Below are 23040 nucleotides of genomic sequence, written 5' to 3' on the forward strand. Positions count from 1 at the left end.
GCGTTCGTGCGTCTGTAAACAATTGCTTGTGAACACGATATAGTCTTCAGTTTTAATTGTATCTCGATGAAACTTGTACAGTATCTAGATATCCATTAAAGCTGGGTTCCTTTCGAAAACCAGCCAGATCCGCCCATGCATGCCTAGATTATGGCCCTTGATAGTATAAAAAAATGCTATTGTGTAAACAATCTGTTGTGAGCACGATACAGTCTTCAGTTTTGATTGTATCTCGATGAAACTTGTACAGTATCTAGATATCCATTAGAGCTCGGTTCCTTTCGAAAACCAGCCAGATTCTCCCATGAATGCCTAGATTATGGGCCATGAAAGTGTTAAAGAAATGCTTTCTATTTTTAGCCAGGTCTGCATGAGCGAATTCTATTTTAGCCAAGTTTACATGTACATGTAAATTCAAGTCTAGAGTTAAGGGAGACAATTTGCAAGTCTAGGATTTTGAGGGACAATTTGCTTTTTGCTTCTGCAGTTGATTTTGTGAATTACTCTGCCTTGTTCTTGTTGAAAGCCCAAAGGCCATTTTTTAGCTTTAAGTTCTGTAGTTTGCGCATTCATCTTAACAAAATTGGTTGTGAATGTTTATATATGCACCTGGTGGCATTACTGGCCACACCCAGGGTTCACAGGTTTGGTAAACATGAATCTGGAAAGGTTTGAAAATCTTTTTGTGTGTTCATGCATCCATCTCAGCACAATTGATTGTGAATGTTTGTTCAAATTGATCAATGTTGTCCTAGGATGCCCTTGACTTTGACCTTTTGACCAACTTTTTTTAACTTTTAATACTACAGAAACTTTTACTATGAGTACAGTTTTGAAAGCATTTTTTTTTGTCAGATGACTTTTACTTGGCACATATTAAAATAGTTCATGCAACTAATCTGCTTACAATACTTTCTGGGCTCAGATGTTGAACGTGCTACGTTTTCAGGTAACCCAAACACAAACTATATGTCTGTTGCCTTTTACCCATACATACATGCTCTGGATTGATATGACCACAAAAGCCATGCCAGTAGAGCATAGGCCCTTTTGGGCCTCTTATTTTCATTTGTACCATGTTGGATTTCGGAAATGACGTAACATTCGCATACGATTTGACGCGCTTTTCTCAACAACAATAACCTATCGTTTAATATCATTTTTATGCATAATAATAAGGAAAAAAATAAGAGCTATCACATTATGTGAAATAATGCCCCCGAATGTGACATTGATCTATGAACAAGGTCAGTACATGAAAAGTTAAAGATCAAACGCTGACCTTTGATGTATGCATGTGGATCTTGCATACGACACACAATCTTTATATGCCAAACAGATGTGCCAAGTTTTTGTTGTAAATCTGTCATATATATATATGACAAAATTATAGCCCGGTTATGACATCTATGTTTATATATGCAGCATTCCATTGTGAATAAACACTAAATGTGACTTTGACCTTAGAGGTAGGGACACGGGTCTTGCACGCGACACGTCGTCTTGGTATGTCAAACACATGTGGCAAGTTATTTAAAAATCTGTCAATACAAGAGAAAATTACAGCCCGGACACGACAACCTATACTCAATGTCCTTATATGCAGCATTCCATTGTGAATAAACACTAAGTGTGACCTTGACTTTAGAGATAGGGAAACGGGTCTTGCAAGCGACACGTCGTCTCAGTATGTCAAACACATGTGGCAAGTCATTTTAAAATCTGTCCCTACAAGAGAAAGTTACATCCAATACACGACAACCTATACTATGTGTCCTTATATGCAGCAATTCCATTGTGAATAAACACTGAACGTGACCTTGAACTAGGAGGTAGGGACACAGCTAGGTCTTGCACGAATTCATTACATAGTCAATCAGGGGCAATAATCTGTGTAAAGAATAATATGGAGTTATCTAACGGCATCATGCGATGGCCCTAAAAAACTGTGTGAAGTATTAAATCAATTGAATGAAGGGTTTTGGACTTATTAGTGAAAAACCCAACTTGCCCTAAAAGTTTAACCGGACGCCGAAACTGGGGCGAGAAGTATAGCCCACATATTCTTCGAATAGTCGAGCTAAAACTATGCCTGTCAAAAGAAGAAATTAAAAAAATCAATCAAAGGCCATAAATGGTATCTAGGGTTAAAATGGAGGTATGTGACCTTATTGTAAGATGGTCTTCTTTAATTGTGCAAAGTATTTAGTCGATTAAATGAAGGATATAGAAGTATTTTTATTAAAAAACCCAACTTGCCCTAAAACTATAAGCTGCCCTTAAACTTAAACCGAAGTACCTATGTCAATCAGGGGTTATTACTTGTATTAAGGATAATATGCAGTTATGTAACCTCACTGTGTGATGCTCCTGAACAACTGTGTGAAGTATTAAGAATATTGAATGAAGGGTATAGAAGTTGTTAATAACGATCCCAACCTTCCCTAAAACTTTAACTTAAGTTCCATAGTCAATCAGGGACAATAATTTGTAGAAAGGATATAGTATGGAGTTATCTCACCTCATTATGTGCTGGCCCTGAACAACTGTGTGAAGTATTAAATGAATTGAATGAAGGGTATTGAAGTTATAAATCCCAACTTGCCCTAAAACTTTAACCAAAGTTCCTAAGTCAATCAGGGTCCATAACTTGCATAAGGGATATAATGGAGTTCTTACCTCATTCTGTGATAGTTCTGAACAACTGTTTGAAGTATTAAGTCAATTGAATGAAGGATATAGAAGTAATTAATAAATATCCAAACCTGCCCTTAACTTTTAACCTTCGTTACCAAGTCAATCAGGAGCCATAATGAATTGATATAAATTGTGAAAAAGTCTTATCTGATTTTAAATTAACAAAACCGGTCTAACCAACCAGCAAATTTGGTTTAATTTTAAGGGGTATGGTAAAAACAAGAGGGCCATGATGGCCCTAAAATGCTCACCTAAGCAAAGGGTCACAACTCTGTGATAAAGCATTAAAAAAATGTTGCAATTTAAACATATCTTTACTGACTGATGACGATGTCTTGTTTTATATTTGTATTTTTTTAAAGCAAAACAGTAAGTCGGCCATTTATTTGTTGTTGTTGTTAAATCTCAATGCCTTGTATTTTTGAAAAGGGTCATGGAATAAAGCTTCATGTAAAGTTTCGGTAAATTTGGCCTGGTAGTTTCAGAGAATATGTTTTTAAAGCAAAACAGGAAGTTGGCCATATTGTTGTTGTTGTTGATCAATCGTGACCCATTGTTGTCTTTTTGTAGAGGGTCATCCAATGAAGCTTCCTGTAAAGTTACAGTGTATTTGGACTGGTAGTTTCAGAGGAGATGTTTTTAAAGCAAAAAAAGGAAGTCAGCCAATTTGTTGTTGTTGTTGTTGCTGTTGTTGTTGATCGATCGTGACCCCTTGTTGTATTTTTGTAGAGGGTCACCCAAGGAAGCTTCCAGTAAAGTTTCAGTGAATTTGGACAGGTAGTTTCAGAGGAGATGTTTTTTAAAGCAAAACAGGAAGTTGGCAATTTTGTTATTGTTAATCAATCATGACCCCTTGTTTTATTTTTGTAGAGGGACACCCAACGAAACTTCCTGTGAAGATTCATTGAATTTGGGAAGGTAGTTTCAGAGGAGATGTTTTTTAAGCAATTTTTGATGGAGGGACGACGGACGGACGACGGTCAAAGACCGATAACAATAGCTCACCTTGAGCACTTCGTGCTGTGGTGATCTAAAAATAGCTTAATTCTCTATAAAAAAAGGTTGAGTACTGAATATGTGCTTACACAATGAAAAAGCTGTAAGTAATTCCCAAATATTTAAAACACATGTATGTTCATGTTCAACTTTATCCAGTATAAATGCGTTACAAATTGTTAACACAAGAACATAATCATAATAAATTTAACAACATTTCTGAAGCATCACTGACTTAGTCCAACTAAACTGGTGATTCTCTCACTTGAAGCAGATTCAAGCATTATGTAACATAACTGTGACTGAACTGGGGCCACTCCAAAAAGCATTTATACAAACTTAAATTTACATCACATGTACATGTATTACAAAGTGTTTGTGTCAGGTTCTTGCAAGAAGTAACATTTTCAAATTTTAATTAGTTCTTTGCATTAAAATCAACCAAACAAAATTTAGGTTTTGGCAAAATTTTCCGAAAACCCAAACCATGTCCATCATTAAGCAACTCGCTTTTGTTGTTCGCAACTTCAGACGCTGTTGACTCGGTCAGTTTTCTTTTCTTGGACTTTTTTGTTTCTTTTTTGTCCGCTGGATGTGGGAGTTTGAGTTTCCCATCTTTCATCATTGGTTGGTGACAAATAACCAGAACAGGGGGCTTCTTTGTAATCTCAACATCAGTAGAAAAAGATGTTGGGGTGACACTGGCACTTGAAGAATTGGATGTAGTCGATTCGCTCGCACACTGAACAGTACTCAGAACAACCGGTGAAATTATACCTGCACTTTGTGAATTTGATGCACTTGATCCCTTCCCAAACTCAACAGTACTCGGAACAGCTGGTGAGATGATCCCTTCACTCGAAGCTGATGTTCCAAGCATCTGTGTTACCTGTGAAGGTGTAAGAACCAGTTCGGACACTTCTTCTTGGCTTGATGATGGTGCTGTTGAGGATGCAATTTTGCTGTTCCGTTGTGCAGGTGTTAATACCAGTTTGGATACTACTGCCTTGCTTCTTGTTGTTGCCTGTAATGGTGATAATACCAGTTTGGATACTCCAGCTTGGTTAGAAGAGGTTGTTGTTATTACATTTCTGCCAGGTAACGGTGTTAATACAAGTTTGGATATACCCGTTTGGTTTATTGCTAATGTTTTTGAAGAAACACTTATTGATTTTGCCAGTTTCAGTTGTGTTTGGTTTGATGCTGTCGTTGTTGAAGACAGTGCAGATGTTAATTCCACTGCTTGGCTTGATGCTGTTATTGTTCTTGTTAAGCTTCTAGTTCTTGAGTGAACTGGTGTAAACCTTAACTGAGAAACTTTTACTGGGCTCGATGGTTTAGATGGTACTCCTAGAGCAGTATCAACTCTTGTCAATTGTGCTGTTTGGCTCTCCTGATTTTCCCCAATCTTTAGCATATCTAAAATGGCTGGATACTTCAATGCTGTACTAGTGTCTGTTTTGAGTCTCTCTTTCCGAGAGTCAATTTCTCTGCTTTTCTTCAAGAAACCCATCAAGGTCATGTGTCTAGCTCGTTTTCTTGATATTTCTTTTACATGGCCCTGGCTTTCATCATAACTGGCGTGATCTGGAGTTGAAAATCCTCTTAGTGAGAGTGACAGTGGAATCACATGAGGTGATGTTAGTTCTTTTACACAGCCCTGACTTTCATTAAACCTGGCATGATCAGGAGTGGAATAACCTCTGAGTGAGAGTGAGAGTGGAATCACATGAGGTGAAACTCGTGTACTAGTCAATGAAGTTGGTGTACTCGTCAATGCAGCCAATAATGAAGTTGGTGTACTAGTCAAGGAGGTCGGTAATGAAGCTGGAGTATTAGTCAACGAAGCTGATAATGATGTTAGTGTACCAGTCAGTGAAGCTGGTAATAAAGTTGGTGTGCTAGTCAACGAAGCCGATATTGAAGTTGGTGTACAGGTCAAGGAGGTTGGTAATGGAGTTGGGGTACTAGTCAAGGAGGTTGGTATTGAAGTTGGTAGAGTAGTCAATGAAGCTGATAATGAAGTTGGTGTACTGGTCAATGAAGCCAGTAAAATAGTCGGTGTGCTTGTCAGCGAGGCTGGTAATGAAGCTGGTGTACTGGTCAATGAAGCCGATGAAGTAGTTGGTGTGCCTGTCAATGAAGTCGGTAATGTAGTTAATGTACTTGCCAATGAAGCCGGTAATGAAGTTGGTGTACTCAACAACAAAGCCTGTGACAAAGATTGACGTGCACCAGTCAATAAAGGTGGAAATGAAGTTGGTGTTTCAGTCAATGAAGATGGCAATGAAGTTGGAGTACCAGTCAATGAAGTTGGTGTACCAGCCAATGAAGATGGTAGTGAAGATGGTGTACAAGGCAACAAAGCTTGTAATGAAGTTGGTGTACCAGTCAACGAAGCTGGAAGTGAAGTTAGTGTACTAGTCATCAAAGCTGGAAGTGAAGTTGTTGTACAAGTCATCCGAGCTGGAAGTGAAGTTGCTGTACCAGGCAACAAAGCTTGTAATGAAGTTGGTGTACTAGTCAACGAAGGTGGTAATAATGTTGGTGTTCTAGTTGAAAAAGCCGGTAATGAAGTTGGTTTATTAGTCAACCAAGCCGGTTTCAACGTCCATGTTTTAGACAATGAAGACACTAATGGAGTTGGTGTACTAGTCATCAAAGCCGGTAATAAAAATGGTTTACCAGTCAACGAAGCCGATAATGAAGTTGATGTACTGGTCAACGAAGCTGGTAATGAAGTTGGTGTACTGGTCAACAAAGCTGATAATGAAGTTTGTATGCCAGTCAGCCAAGCTGGTTTTAAAGTCTGTGTACTTGTCAACGAAGCCTTTGGTTTTCCGGTTGTCAAAATACGAGATTGTCTAACAGTTTTGTCTTTTGTTTGTGCTAATACAATTTTGCTTTTACTGGCTTCAACTCTGTGGCTTGATTTTTGTTTTAATCCAACTTTTCTTCCTTCTTCCACCATATTTGATGATTTCCGCTTTAAACGACCTTTTCTTCTCTCTTCCACAATATGTGATAAAGTTCTAAGTTCTTCCATCACAATATCTGAGGGTTCATTATTAGCACCACCTTCAAATCGGTTAAAATGATGTTCTTCACTGCTCTCCTGTATAGATATATCACCTAAGTGTTTGCTCTTGTGTTTTTCTACATCTACACATTTCCTAACTTCCGAATTTGGATTCAAACAGTTCACGTCTTTTTCTTTGGAATATTTCATGTTTGGCTCAGAATAAGATTTTCTCAGACGTTTAATCATACCACTGAGTGGTATCATATCACTGAGCGGTACATCATCATCTTCATCATCAGAAGGATTGTCTTCATTTTTATTTGCAGATGACATTCCAGATGCTACTTTTTGTGCCACACTTGTTCCATATGCTGCAGTGCAACTGTCTCTCACAGAGTTATGCCTTTCATGCAGAATCTTTTCAGCCTTATTTCTTAATATTCTTACTGGTCCTGGTTTTGATTTTTTATCCTGCGAAAAGCATCTAGAATGAATTGGCTCGTTAGTAATTGACTCAAGGCCACCAACAAGAACAGCTTCAGTTTTTTCTAAAGCAAAAACTGATATCCTTGACATTGCTTCACCAACTCTTTCAGATTTTGACAGTTCAGTGGTTCTTTGTACACGTTTCTCTTCTTGCGTTTCAGTACATGGAATATCCTCCAAAAAAGTTACATTCAGTTGAGGAGTTTTTGGCATTGACTTAATTTTTATTAAGCTTTCTGATCTAGGAATATCCTCATTTATGACTGTGTTTGTACAAAAGGTTGCGTTTTTCACACATTCATCTTCCTTCGTGTCTGTTGGGTAACATGAAAGACGATTAAAGTATGAAACTGGGCTTCTTTTACTGCCAACTGGAAGCCTGGATGCAAGATTGGGTGTTTTGCTTCTAGTCTTTTTACTGTATGCGTCAGTGATCACTACTTTAAACCTATCTTGAACATTCTGAACTTCAACTTCTTTATCACTGAGAGAAGAACTTTCTGTTTTGTAATTTTTAAGCCCTGGTTTAAGAATTCTAGGTGATGATCTTTTTCTGGGATAGTCTGTCAATGCATTCTTTTTAGTTCTTCTAGTAGAGGGTTTTAATGCTGCCTCAGACACATTTTGTTCAAGAAGGTTTCTACATTTCTCTAATACTGGTGTTGTAATATCATTCACATCTTCTGTTTGTCCAAGATGCTGTCTACATTCGTCCAATACTTGTGTTGTATTATCATTCACATATTCCACTTGTTCAAGATGTTGTGTACATTCGTCTAATACTTTTGTTGTATTATCATTCATATCTTCCACTTGTTCAAGATGTTGTCTACGTTTCTCTAACTCTGATGTACTATCATTCACATTTTCCTTGAGATCATCAGTTTCTCTGTCTTCACATTCCAAACCTATAATTTCAACAACAGGACCTGGCACTTCAGCAGTTTCATCATCACCATGTGCAAGACTTGAACTACCTAAAGGACTTTGAGCATTCTTTTTAGTTTTTGTAATACATGGACTTAAGAGTGTTTTGGCAAGATGTTGTTCAGGCTGTTTTCCACATTCGTTCATATCTGTTTTCGCAATATCTTTCACATCAGATATGTTTTCAGTTTCATTGTCTTCCACACTAAGTTCCTCTTTCAATTCTGAAAGATTTTGAAAAATCTGGTTCTGATCAGATGTTTCACCAAGTTTTTCATCAGAACTGTTTTTTCCGCTCTGCTTTGTATTTTGTTCAGTACCCACTGCCGCTCCTTGTAGAATCACCTCAACTGATTCTTGCAAATCTTTTAATGATGTTAGTAGATCTACTTCTAATTCACCACATCCATTGTCTTTCTTCTTCACTCCTGTCTCATTGAGTTTTGCATGGTGTTCTTCATAATTGTTTTCATTTGTTTCATCGTTCTTCTCACATGAAACTGTTTCACAGTTCATATCTTGGGTTTCATTTTCTGTGATTTCACTGTTCTCATTTTTTACATGCTCAAGAAAAACCTCAGGGAGACTTGAACACTGTTCATTTTTCTGTACCAAAAACCCATCCATATCTTGGGTTATTGTCAGGTGTTGATCATCACTGGCATTTCCTTGAGGCATATTGTCCATTGGTTGGTTAAAGTCAATGGTACTATCATCATGATTCGTTTCATTTGCATATGATTCTGCAAACACTTGTTTTTCTTTATCAAGCCCCTCCTGTTTAACACGTTCAATAAGAGGCAGATTACCACCAGTGTCTGATATCTCATTAATGCTGTTTGGAGTTTTACCATCTCTATTCAGATCAGTTTCTTTGCATACATTTTCTGATTCAACATCTGAAAGCTCATCTTTAATATGCACTTCAGTATTTAATAACACTGCAGAAAAATTGTTTTCACTGTTAATGTCTACAGCTTTATCAGTTGTGTCTGCATTACTTGTTTCATTGTCTAGCATTTCCAACTCTGAGAGCTCCTCTTTAATTTGAAGTTCAGTTTTTATTATCCCTGCAGTACCTGTATTTTCACATTTGCTGTTTGCAACTTCATCAGTTGTGTTTGTATTACTTGTTTCATTGTCTGTCACTTCTTTCAAAGTATTCACATGAGCACACAGATTGTCTCCAAAGTCAGTGTTACAACTTTGACTCATTTCTATTGCTGCATGCACAACTTCTTCTGTTGCAAGGTTCCCAATGTCTTTATCTGTTACATCATTCTGTTCAAGACCAGAATTAATTGTTTTTCTTTGTAAGTCAATGTTCGAAGTCAGATCAACTTCATCACACCCTTCAAGGTGACAATTTTCCTGAAATAAATCCAAGTTTGGTTTGTCTTCTTCCACGGTTATTTCATCCTTAGAAATAACTGGTGGTATATTATCATCCTGAGATAAATGAGGGTCCTCAGTCTGTTGCACATCAGTTAAGTTATTGGAATCATCATTAGGCTCTATCTTAACTGCTATGTGACTGACAGGATCACAGGGGTTTTTGAAATTTGCCTTGTCTATGAGTTCTAATAAGCTCAGCTTCTTAAGGACTGAACAAATTAAGTTGTACCTGAAAGAAAATTAAGAAACAATAATATCTTTTGATTATAGATAAATCTTCTTGTAAACTGCTATATATACTAACTATGTAGTCTTTTATCAGTACTTAGTACTTGGTACTTAATACTAATTATGTTTAATTATATCCTAATAGCCATTTTTATAAAGAGCATTTGATTATTTCAACCAAGGCCTCATAAGCATGCACACATTGTGCATACATGCCATATCCCCTGGCGGAGGAAAAATTCCCTCGGAATTTTGACCCATCCCCCGGATGATGTGGTTTTAAACAAATATATTAAAACAAATATATTAAGCAATTATAAACAAGAGTGCCAACTATCGCAAAATACCCCATCCTGCTTTTTGGACAGATTTCAATTTTAAGTGTTTAAAACCACATTCATAATTATGTTACTGACTTGGTACTCTTATGGAAAGTTAATGAACTTGGCCGAGGTAAGTTGACCAAAAAATAATTGCTACCAAGTTTGGTGATGGTTGGTGAACAGTGGAGCAGTCACTTTCAACTGTTTAAGTCATTGTCAATTCAAGCCATAACTCCATGGTTGGGACTTCACCTCCAGTCTATTGTATTATTTGTCCAAGACAATTTGCCTACAATTTTTACTATAACTAACATGATAACCATATTTGTAGATAACTAGTTTACATTTGCCAATAGAAGGGCAGACACTGTCAAATTTTTATCTTTCTGTCAATTTAGAATTCTGGGGATAACTGGTAATTTCCAGCTTCTTTTAGATAACAAACCTCTCCAAGAAAGTTTACACAAAAACAACGTGATCAGGTTAAGTGATGTTAGTTGAACATAAATTTTGAGCAATTTATATATTTTCTTACCTAGCTTCTGTCTCAAATTTTCTGCCGTACAAGAAATCCACCAGAGCCTGCACTTCAGCGACATCAAGACAGGAAAACATCATAACCTTCTTTGAAAATAAGTCACTTGTGGCGGAAAGTAGCGCCAACTTGAAGTGTTGCTTATTAAAAGCAATGAAAACAAGATAATGAACTGATGACACTTTTGTTCTGTCTCTGGCCATTAGGTCCAAATCGCAGAATATTCCCCTTTCTTGCAAAATGTTCAACTGATCCAGCAAATACTGCCCAAGCATTTTGTTGCAGTAGTTAGATTCTGAAATACAACAAAGGGTTAATGATAAGTGACTTTTGACAACAACATATATTGATGATGATCCATGCATACACAAGAGTGCCATAGAAAACATGAATATTATAAGTGGGGTGATTTTACAGATCTACAAGAGGCATTTATCTAAAGCAAGAGTAATGGGCATTGTGCTTCAGTTGATTTAATATCCCTTAATACATGGCCAAGTAACAGCTTGGACAAGCCAGAAAGAAAAAGATTGTGACCTTTATTCAAACTTTGACCAACAGACATGATGTGTCTTACACATGACACTATCTTCTATTAAATGGTTTTAATGGTTTACCATTTGTGCGTTTTTATGCACCAGTCAATTGTAACCAAAGCCCTCCCAGGTCCGGGGATATACCGGGGAAAAGGGCCATGTTTTTACTTTCCAGGTGGCCCCACAGAGCCGGGTGACCGCGGCGGTTTTGTCATAGCACCAAATTAAGCGGAGATTGGGCCTTATATAGAGTCTCTGGGGTGCGGGTGCATTTGGCCGGGGTTTAACCATCAGATTTTACCCGGGGTTGGCTGGACCGAAAGTCAAAGTCCCGGCTATTCCCGGACCTGTGGGGGCCGTGGTTACAATTGACTGGTGCATTACTTTAAAAAAAACTTTGTTTGGGCATAAGCCAAATTGCAATGAATTTTACACAAGATTCATAGGTTCACACTCAGTGCAACCTTTGACCTACAGTCATGCACATAACACACTGTCTTCTCAAAATGAACAAAATTTTGTGCTAAATCATTTTCAAATTCCCCAACGCATGGCCAACAAACTGCTCTTACACTTGTTAATACAAAGAATTCTGACAAATGACCCTTTTGAGTGACCTTTGACCTACAAACATGGGTCTTGTACACGTACAGCACCGCTGGCTTCACATGGTACATGTATTTGAGCCAAGTCATTTAAAAAAATCAGGCCCACAGAAACACTAACATACACTAGACACACCATAGTGGCGACAATTTAGAGCTCATCATGTTCAAAAATTATATACATTTTTGTACAATTCAACACACATGTCATGGGAACATACACACATAAAATACATAGATCTCTAAAACTTAATAAAAAATGATGGATGTGAAAATGCATTTAATTCATTATAAGGAATTTTCTATTGAAATATTATGGCCATGCATGAAAAAACTACCGACTACGAGCGATGGTGAGTACGACACAATTTTCTATGATTCTGAACTTTCAAAACACATTTACAGAAGGCATTTCACATTCAAGAGCTGTATAGTAAGAAACACTTCATGGAAAAAATGAATTAAGGGACATCTTTTGTATATTTTGTTGTTATGGTCGGTTTTACTTGCCTCGCTTTTTCGTGTTTTGGTTAATTCGCTTCTAGATTTTAAGTAAGCAACATTGACCTTATTTTTCAACGGACCAATCATATTTGCTCCATCTTGTAGAGGTATCCAATCAAAATACATCGTATAGTATCCAATGAAATTCCATGATTAATTAATCGACGGACTCCGGTATCCGGTATTCTCTCTTTGTTTTTAAAAATCTCCATTTGGACAACGAAAATAAACATATTGGCCCGATTGTTTAGAACTTTGATGAATTATATAATTATCTGCCATATATTTAAATAGAACAATTAAAGCTGCAACGGTTGTCTCAAATATTGTTATATAACGCTGCAAATCACAAGTGTGTCCACGGTATCGGGTCAACTCGGCCCAATTACTTTTTCGGCCTGGTCCAAATCGGCCTAGTCTTTTTCGGCCTACTTTTAAAGGAAGCATGCCTATGGAATGCTGATTGGTATGCTGTTGTTCACACCTAATTTACGGATAATTTGGAGCAGTTAATGTGTTACTAATTTAAAGAGTGTTAAAGTATACGCCGAAGACACCTTTGATAATTGGCTTTTCAAAGGATGTTAATGATGTTTAAAAAATGATTACAACTACTGAATTATATTGCTAATGACTGTAAAAGTGAAAACACACTTTTTAATATTAAAAAGATACAAAATCACAAAAGAAAATTAGTAAAAAGGGAGGGCAATATATAAATGTGGTAAAACAATATTAATATTCATTAAAAACTCATTCAATTTAAAGTATTCCGTAATATCATTGTTTGTTATATGCTAAGTTATTATCATGTATCCTTGTAGTATGTGTTTGAATGAAGTACGGCAACATCAGCAGATTGTTGACTGTGACTGGTGCCAGCGATGGCATCACAGAACTTGTGACGATGTACAAATGTATAAGTCTAATAAACTCTCTGTTCTGATCTGTTCATGAACATGATTGTTGCTAAGATACTTCAAGTACAGTGCTACTTTAATTGTATGGTCATAAACGCTTATGTATAGCCACGTGTCATGGACAGAATGTCACTTCAATATTAGTGCCGCAACATCTCAAAATACAAGGGCCAGGGACGCAAAAATTGCATGTTACACCTTATTAATATTGAAGTCAATATTAGAGTTCAGTATATGTACTTAAAATAATAGTACATGCATTAAACAACGCATCAAAGACAAGTGGAGGTCTGGCGTTTGTCTGTTGACCTTGCCTGGAGTAAAAATGAATTCAGAGAGAGCCTAATATGCCTATTCTCGAGCTGAGCATAGTAACATTGTGTATCGTGGTGAACTTGATATCACCCATATCTTTTATGTATTTATGTAGTTTATCCTTTTATGCGATGTGGTTGATTTAAGAGTATATTAGTAATGAAATAATTGTTTGAAACATCGTATTTCTCTTTTTTTTCTGAGTCCATTTTGTCTCTTAAGACCTATAAGATCTATTGTTTTGATAAAATTCTAGTTATGAACATTTCAGTAATACTAACCTATACTAGTAGTTTATAGGTCCGTGATTTCTATAATATACGAATCTATGTTGTTGTTGTCTTGTTTATAAAGGTCTGCCCACGCGCTATAATGGCTGCATTATGGCTTGAACCTGTCACATCCCCATGTGTGACATGAAAATGAAGCCATAGGAAGAATTTTACACGCACCTTTTGATGGGATATTCGCCAAAGGAGTATTTTTGTATAAAAATGCCGCGAGACCTGCGATAAATGACATCTAGGGTATTCCACAGCTCTGACTATTGGAAATGGCATGTTCCTAGTATAATCTAATTTATAATATAATTTAGAAATTTGATATAACATGCATCTTTAATATCATTATAACTTGTCAGATTTTTTTTAAGGATGGGCAAGATTCACGGTCAGTTCATGCCAAGAAAGTGTTGCGAGAACAGGACATTTCATCCAATATATGAAATAACCACTCTGCTGTCGATGCCCGGGTTGCCTCACTTTTAAGATATTGTAACTTATTCAATACTAGAGAGTGCGTTGACAATTGTTATTTTCCCCTACATGTCTGCTCGTGTACATAAATGGAGAGAGTTACTATGCTTATCTGTACTGTGATTTTTCTTTCGGCTCGCGCCCGATATTTCCACATTCTAATATGCATACATGCAGGATAATAATAACTAGCAGACTTTCCAGACACAGGCATGTATCCCTTAGTTGTTGTTGTTGAGTTAATAAAGGAGTAGCCACAATCGGGACACCTCGTACATCATCGAAAAGAATTGTCTATCTCGAAGCTTGCCGGAGATGGCCGAGTTGTTGCGATTGGAGTAACCCCTAGTCCAGTGTTTGCTCTTTTTATCAGGGGGTCGTAGCTATATACATTAAAAAAAATACGTCAGTATCTCTAAGTGAATGAAATAAAGGCGATGAACAAAAACTGTTTGTTGTTTCCTCACTCTGAACCTGGACCAGAGGCATTATATAAAACCAACACCATCACTTTGCATAGCGTGTTGCACGTATCATCATGGACTTCTAATAGTACTATGGTTGTATACACCGAGTATTTATGGTTTTAATTAGAAGAATTTTTAAAGTTCTTTATTTTTAACGTTTTTACCGACAAAGGTTTTCTTTCTTGACTACTCCGGGCGCGAAATAATTTGGTTTCGTTTGTGGTTACTTTGTTATGGTGACTGTTATTTTAATAATACTTTATGGTTGTAATCGATGGATATTATGATACCTCATCCTTTCATGTGAAAGCGTAAGAAGAAAAGCAAAGGAACGTTTTATCACCATTGTGTAGATTGTTTATCATTTAAATTTATCTTTTATATAATTCATATCTAATAAAGGAAAAGGAAAACCGAATTGATGCGCGTTTAATCCATAACTTCGTAGAAGAAATATTTTTTACCGCTTTCGGTGATGTTAGGTAGTCGAATTGGATATCCATTGAGTATGGTTGCGGCTATTGTTCCAGATAACATGGTAAATCCATGAAGTCCATTCTTATAATTCAATAATTTCAACTAGGTAAGATTTTTTTAAATGCTTTATACATGTTCACCTGGCTGTTCGATTTGTATTTCGTTTGCCGAGTGAATCGATCTCGTGTGTGTCGCTATCATTGATGAAGATTCGTTGGGATGTAAATATACCATCCCAATTTATCAAAAAAGAATATAGTAGCAAGCTTAAAAGGCATTACTTGAAAAAGTGTTGCAATGAGAGAGAGAGAGAGAGAGAGAGAGAGAGAGAGAGAGAGATATTTAAATTTAAGTGAGCAATTCAATATAATGCATGAGAAAAAGAGGCCATCCTACTTTAAAGTTTTAAATTTCGTTGGCATGTCTTCTTACTTTAGTCGCCCCTACCTTAGCCTCCAAATGCCTCCGTACCCCCACCCCCCCCCCCCCCCGCTGCGGCTTTCTTAGTTTTAGGTTAACGTTCAATCATATGATTTGTTATACAATGGGATTTTTATTACGAAATATAGCGTGGAAATCATTATCACGTATCTAATAAAGATCAAAATATACGTCAGCTAATTATGAGTCATTGTGGCCGATAGGGTATGGTTTACAGTTTTCTTTTTTTTTTACTGTACCGGCATACGGTCGCTTCTGACTACAATAAGTGTTTTCATACTTAAAGTGTATTTTTCTGCATTTTCAACTGTTTCGATGCATGACCGAAAAAACATATTTGGTGTCACAACAAGCGAGACCCTTTTAAGGTACAAGGATCGGGCCTATTCTAGGTCATTTGCTGTATGTGAAGGTAATAACCAATGACTGAACGTTATGTAACCACCCGGTTGGGACAAACGTTCATTAATGGAAATTGAATACCACATTTTGTGTGTACGTACAGTCGATCTTTGTGGCGTAGAAAGGACCCCTTATTCGTACAATTCGGTGAATTGGTATCGGTTTATACATAATTATTTAGAAATATAGATCTCAGACGTCAAGAACATATTTATTAAATGTCACCCAGTAAAATACGTAAGTACGTTGGATTTACATTTGACAAGGACATCACACCACGAGACCTGCAATAACCGGAGACAGGTGACCGGCAATCATATATAGACAGCAGCCGTAACGCAAACAGTGCATGAGTAATAATTATTTATGATTATTTATCAAACATGGGTCTTTTAACAATTTTAAAGAAAATGAAACAGAAGGAAAAGGAAGTACGATTGTTGATGCTGTATCCTTTGTCTTGATTCCTCCAGAATGGTGCCTGTTTTAGCTATGTAACTGTGATGTGTAATATTATATCGGATAAGTACAAATTCGGATAAACTGTTCACCATACTCCCTGTTGATTATTTATGATGTTTCAATATTGCTTGATATAACCTTAAATGTTTTGAAATTATCGAATATGGGAAATCATCCGAGCAGTTACAGTAATTTACGTAACACAACTGAGAGATATTAAAGTGGTGCTTGGTGACGGGCTCAAACCTGCAACTACCTGAACAGTGGCTTTGGTCTCAACTTACTGGGCTCACTGGGCAGCTACTTTTAACCAACTTTAAGGCTGATATTGGCGCTCCTGCATTTCTCTCCTAACACCATAAAAGTAGACTCTGAGAGAAAGAATGGGCCCGGTAGGGAGATAAAACCCTATCTGAACATCAAGGTGGGGCTCTACCTTCTTAATTAACCAGGTAACCTTAGGCTGCTTGTTCTTCCAACCACACACTTAACTCCCAAATTAGCATTTTAAGCCAATACATTGGAGGAAAAGTGTGCCTGATGTAGGACTCTTGCCAACTAGGACTTGAACCCATGACTGCCTGAACACTAGCATGTTGCTCTGCCAACTTAGCTAACTGGGCAACTGTTTCTTTCCCAATTCAAACTACAGTTCAATAAAATGCTGTAAGCTGCATAAAGTTTACAGATATGTGGGTTTCAATGAGCATCAGTTTTACATTCTACAGCTTTGACTATTCGAGACACCACATGCTACCCTGTAATAGCTGTCTGTTCGTCAATCTTGTCATGTTACCAACAATTCACTATACCAGCCAACTGTGCACCTGAAGAATTTCAATATATACCTTCTTATTTAAATGTCATGACATAAATAGGTCAGAGAGTATGTTAGATATCTGTGATCAGTGGGTACATCACCTGACTTCAACTCCACATGGGGCTCAGTAGTTGTACTGACTCATACAGGTCAGAGATTCTGGGAGTTGCAAGCAGATTTATTAAAGGCTGGCACAGCTGAGGTCTTGATTTATTAAAAGATAGCCTTACCAAAGGGATTTAAAATTCCTTAACTGTTGTCAGAGGACTGGACAATGCCGGAAAGACAACTATTTTGAAGAAGTTCAACGGCGAGGATATAGATACAATTTCTCCGACTCTTGGATTCAACATCAAAACTTTGGAACACAGAGGGTTTGTTTATTTCTGTTCTTGTTGAAATACTAAAAAGGGCATAAAAAGTAGTCTTAAGAGTTCAAAATTTTTGAAGAATATTATTACAATTTGCATGTTCAAAAATGCATTGTGAAACATAATGAGACTCAAATCACTTTCTTCAGCCTTTTCTTACATATGACCATCTTTAAGTTTTGCACAACAATTTCAGCAAGCTATTATAAGACATTTAGGGCTTTGATAATACAATGTCAGTCATATCATATAGTGATAAAGAGACACCTGCTAAATGAATGACAGATATTTATTATCTAGACATAGATCCATGTGGCCGAATATTTAACATTTTAAAATATGAAATTTGTTTTCAGGTACAAGTTAAATATCTGGGACGTTGGTGGCCAGAAGTCCCTACGTTCCTACTGGCGTAACTATTTTGAGAGTACAGATGGCCTTATATGGGTGGTGGACAGTGCAGACCGTATGCGCCTTTCAGACTGTAAACAGGAACTACATAACCTCCTACAAGAAGAGGTCAGTGATACTTGCAGTTTAATATTTTATACAAAGAGAAAAATACTGGGGTATAACTTTTTGTTAAAGCTGCACTCTCACAGATTGACAGTTTTGACTTCTTTTAATTTTTTTGTCTGAGAATCAGCTGATTTTTGCATCAATTCCTTCAATTCAGTCATATCAGATAACTCAATAATTTATCTGCTATAAAACAGATTTCAGTTGTTTGGAAAACTTCCAAAAATTTCAATTTTCTTATTCCGTTAATAACACCTTTTTATCATGAAACATCCATTTCCGAATTTAAATATAAAAACTGTGATTTGCTCTTTTGTTAGTAGTCGTATATTTGTCGTTTCCAGACATTTGATCTAAAATTGGCTCATTCCATGACAACAAAAAAAGTAATGTTGTTTGTCCTATAAAGAAAATGTGAGTGAACCAAACACCCTTGACAAAGCAGGCTCTAATTTCTCGAGCTTATGTCCCTTATGACAGGATTAAGCGAAGCTCAGAGCATGAATCCTTCCTACCCAAATAGACCCCTCTTTTTTCATGATTTACAATTATCAACTGTAAGAATCCATGACAAACACTTGCATGAAAATTAACTCACATATTTTCTCATAGTCAGCTGCACTTTTGCAAATTATGTCCTAATGCTCTTGCTCATTATCAGAGTTATGTCCCTTGATGGACTTTAAAAAATAGAGGCTTGTTTTTGTTTTGGCAATTTTGTTTGAACATTAATATGGCAACCAAGTAACAGGTTTAAGATAGAATATGCGCATTCATTTTTTGTCTTTTGTTATCAAAATTTCACTGGCTTATTATTTTTCCAATTATTTTGTATCACAGAGGCTTGCTGGTGCCACATTACTGGTGTTTGCCAACAAGCAAGACTTACCGGGGGCTGTTCCACCACAGGAGATAAGACAGGTAAACCCATTACAAATAAGCCATTTGAATTTAAAGGCCCACCATATAGGTTGGTGCCAAAAAACAACAACATTTTAGTGCTTTATTGTGTTTAACTCCTTTGACTGTGGTGATAAAAAAGCATATGATCTGTCTACCGATAAAAGGATAGGAACACTATTTAGACCCTTTTGTACTGGAGAATTTGTGGTCATATTTTACTAACCAAAAAAAACACATCTATTAGACCTTGAATATTTTCATTATTTTAATCTGTACACAAATTATATGCTTTTTTGGTTTTAATTAGTTTAACATAATAATGCATTAATATTAAAAAAACAAAACTTTTTTTTACAACAATCTATATTGAGTGCCATGAAGAAAAAGTTAAGAAGCTATTTAAGATGGGGAGAGTGACATTGTCCTGTTGTTGGTAGTAAATTGTGGTTTGTGATGTAGGAGAGAAACATGGATGATGACTTATTATCCAAATTGTTTTAAGATACTTGCATGGAACTTGGTGCACATAATCTTCAGTTCAATCACTTATTTTTGTGACATGCCCCTGGTTCATCAGAGTGCTGGAAAGGGCTGCCATCCATGCTTTGCTTGGTTTCATGTTATAGCCTGGGGACCCTGTAAGGTTGACCCTATTCCATATCTGGGTTATTTATGGACCGATTTCAATGATACTTCAACTGTATCATCAGGTGTCTAGTCTCTTTAATGCTTCTTATACTGCAAAATCAATCATGTTAATGATACAATGTATCATCCTTTAAGCACAAGAATTTTATTGGTATACTAGTATCTAAAATATGCAAGTAAACAATAAACAATGATAAAGTCATTGAATTCAGAATGCCACTTTGAAAACTAACTTCTATTACTAAAATAAATGTAATCAGATTGATATGTAGGTACTCGATAGTATATAAAAAAAAACTAAAAAAATCTTAAAAAAGATTGCTAATACAGTACCTTATCTGCTATTACATAATTATTGTGTTTTCAGGGGTTGGACTTGGATGAAATCACTACTCATCATTGGCTTATTCAAGGATGTAGCGCCGTTACTGGGGAGAACCTTCTTGAAGGAATTGACTGGATTATAGACGATATAGCATCGCGAATATTCACCATGGACTGATGTTCAATACTGGATTTAACTTATTATTTAGAGTTACTTTTAATTCAATGCATGTGTTTTTTCTCACCTTTTTGTGTATGGAGCAAGGGCCTTCAACTGTGAAAAAAGGGACATGTACCGGAAACATTTCTTACTGTCACGTTTATGCTTGCAAATAAAGGGATTTACTACATTCCATCAACAAAATGGCGGAGGAAACTGATGTTAAATATAAATCTCATAATTGTGAATTTAGCTTCTACTTATGTAAAATAACATTGTTAATTTTTAAATGTGAACACAACCTTACTTTGGCCACATTATAGGTTGAGAAAAACACTGAATGCACATGAAGTGCTTATCTGTGATATAGGTAGCGGAGAGCTGGGAGGTGGGAGTACCGGAATACCAGTGTATACTGTCGAACTGCCGTAAATACTGTCAAAAGATGTGAACCTTGGTTGACAGTATTTTCCAAAGGTTGACAATTTGCACTGTCACCCTCAAGGTAGCCAATATCTTTGTTATTATACTGAACAAAAATTATAAAATTTGATGAAAATTCACATGTAAATCAAGAGAAAAAAATCTTTACATTGCAACAATTGTCAGGTGGTAAACAAAGCAATAAGATGAGACAGATTAAAGTAAAATTCGTAGCGTATTGCCAATTTCGTCTGTTGTATATAAGTGATGTATAAGAAAGTGTGTCTTTTAAGGTTGCAATACCATTTTTATACCCCCCAAAACAAAGTTTGGGGGGGGTATACTGGAATCGGGTTGTCCGTCTGTCTGTCTGTCTGTCCGTCTGTCCGTCCGTTTTTTTTTTTGTCCGGGATTCATCTTTGTCGTTATTGAACAAATCTTTTTCAAACTTTCAGATATTAATGGCCATGATGTAAACTTGCGCCTCTGTGAAATTGGTACGGGTCACATGACCCTGACCAGAGTTATCTCCCCTTGATGTGTTAAAGTAGGCAAAATAAGCCCTGTCCGGGATTCATCTTTGTTATTATTCAACAAATCTTTATCAAACTTTCAGAAATTAATGGCCATGTTGTAAACTTTCGCCTCTGTGAATTTGGTACAGGTCACATGACCCTGACTGGAGTTATCTCCCCTTGATGTGTTAAAGTAGGCAAAATAAGCCCTGTCCGGGATTCATCTTTGTTATTATTCAACAAATCTTTATCAAACTTTCAGAAATTAATGGCCATGTTGTAAACTTTCGCCTCTGTGAATTTGGTACAGGTCACATGACCCTGACTGGAGTTATCTCCCCTTGTAGGCAAAATTAGCTTTGTCCGGCCTAACTCCAGGGCAAACAACCTAGACATGGAGGGGTGGGGGGTATTCGTTAGCCTATGGCTTACAGTTCTAGTTTTAATCATAGTTTTCACATAAAATCCAACATGGCAGCATATTTGTAGCATAATGTCAATTTCATGACGTCAGAGGGCAACAGTGCGACAGAGGGTGGGGTCATAGTAAAAGATATTGCCCTGACATTTTTACTCTTTATGATCTAAAGAGTGTTGCATGTTGCAGTGTCATACAAGCAGCGTCTAACGAATGCTCTAATAATCAGCATATTACAGCACATTTTAAAAATCCTTGAATTCAATTTTATTATTTATTGTAACTTGGGAATTGTTGACAACCTTTTTTTGAATTATTATTGTGCCGTAAAAATATTACGGTGTTTTTAGCTTTGTTTTGCTTGAATTAAATGAAATATCACACTGTATATTCCTAGATCATATTTATCAATCTAATGGCTCGTACATCTCATCTTAAGGATTTTTGCTTGTTACCTATTCAGCAATAAAGTTGAATATTATTATCTTATATTCAAATATTAATTTTGAACGTAATGTTACCAGCATATGATAATAAATATGAAAAAAAAAACTTTTATGTTTATGTTGTTATGTGCAAAACTTCAACAATGGCCTTAACACAAAAACTGTTAATTTTTTTTTTATATTATAAAAGAAACTTGGTACAGATGTTGCCAGAGACATGAGCTTGTGAAAAGCAAGGCCAATATTTCTGGCTTTAATAATTGTTGATTAAAGGCCCTTGTTCAACTGAAAAATAGACAGACAGGTGTTGGTGTTTGCCATGCAGTGTTTTTTTAAACTTATAACCATGTATTGTTTTCATTTGATTTAGGTGGCAGTTATACCATATTTTGTACACAAATTTTTCACACCTAATGTTTGTGAAACTTGAAATTTGGTATTGCATTTTAAGTGAGGACAGTCCCGGCCAAAATTCATCCACCAATGTTTGCCAAGGTGAAAAAATCCCCTGAAAGGCCTGATTCTAAATACCCGGTAATCTTTTATTCTGTTAGTATAGTGAGAATAAATATTTTAAGAGAAAATGAAATATTATTCAACTAATAAAATATATATGGTATTTAAAAAAAAAGGCAATGAAAATGGAGTTACATGCGGGGATTTCTGTCTGCCGATGCAAAAAAAGGTGTTTTTTTTCTCTCTCCTTAATATAAGTGCTTTTATTCAAGGTAAGTGAAATACAGTTGACAATCGATGCAAGTGTCAAGACACTGTTGTCAGTCCACTATTTGATTGACTAATGAAAACATTATAATTTGTCAAATTAACTCAACAAATAAAAGCTACTGGTTGCATAATTGAAATTGATTGAGCACCCTGATAGCCAAGTGGTTGAGTGCTCGCTTTGAATGCTAAAGGTTGGGGACTCAAATCCCAGCCGCATCAAACAGAAAGACATTTTAATATGGTACCAATAGGTCCCTTGCCTAGCGCTCAGCAT

The 23040-nt window shown here is 36.4% G+C and overlaps 2 protein-coding genes across 2 annotated transcripts; one reads left to right on the top strand and one right to left on the bottom strand.

Annotated features, from left to right (window-relative positions):
* Positions 1-3837: 3837 nt before the first annotated feature.
* LOC128210011 (serine-rich adhesin for platelets-like) lies at positions 3838-12309 on the bottom strand. Its single transcript, XM_052914308.1, has 3 exons — positions 12261-12309; positions 10610-10904; positions 3838-9752 (listed from the first exon to the last, which is right to left on the bottom strand). The coding sequence occupies exons 2-3, from the start codon at positions 10882-10884 to the stop codon at positions 4112-4114; spliced, it is 5916 nt and encodes a 1971-aa protein (XP_052770268.1). The 5' UTR covers positions 10885-10904; positions 12261-12309; the 3' UTR covers positions 3838-4111.
* Positions 12310-16339: 4030 nt separating this feature from the next.
* On the top strand, positions 16340-22136 carry LOC128208047 (ADP-ribosylation factor-like protein 2). Its single transcript, XM_052911357.1, has 5 exons — positions 16340-16479; positions 17577-17687; positions 18041-18203; positions 19044-19124; positions 20122-22136. Exons 1-5 carry the CDS (start codon positions 16415-16417, stop codon positions 20254-20256), a joined length of 555 nt encoding a protein of 184 aa, XP_052767317.1. The 5' UTR covers positions 16340-16414; the 3' UTR covers positions 20257-22136.
* The last annotated feature ends 904 nt before the right edge of the window (positions 22137-23040 follow it).

This window comes from Mya arenaria, chromosome 11, assembly GCF_026914265.1.
Source record: "Mya arenaria isolate MELC-2E11 chromosome 11, ASM2691426v1".
Lineage (NCBI taxonomy): Eukaryota > Metazoa > Mollusca > Bivalvia > Myida > Myidae > Mya > Mya arenaria.

What these genes read in the sequence shown, in the direction of transcription:
- LOC128210011 (XM_052914308.1), bottom strand. Translation starts at nt 10,884, where the DNA reads ATGCTTGGGCAGTATTTGCTGGATCAGTTGAACATTTTGCAAGAAAGG. An exon ending in AAATTTGAGACAGAAGCTAG is followed by an intron (nt 9,753 to 10,609) that starts GTAAGAAAATAT and finishes ATTTTCTTTCAG; the next exon opens with GTACAACTTAATTTGTTCAG.
- LOC128208047 (XM_052911357.1), top strand. Translation starts at nt 16,415, where the DNA reads ATGGGTCTTTTAACAATTTTAAAGAAAATGAAACAGAAGGAAAAGGAA. An exon ending in ATAACCTCCTACAAGAAGAG is followed by an intron (nt 18,204 to 19,043) that starts GTCAGTGATACT and finishes TTTGTATCACAG; the next exon opens with AGGCTTGCTGGTGCCACATT. An exon ending in CACCACAGGAGATAAGACAG is followed by an intron (nt 19,125 to 20,121) that starts GTAAACCCATTA and finishes TTGTGTTTTCAG; the next exon opens with GGGTTGGACTTGGATGAAAT.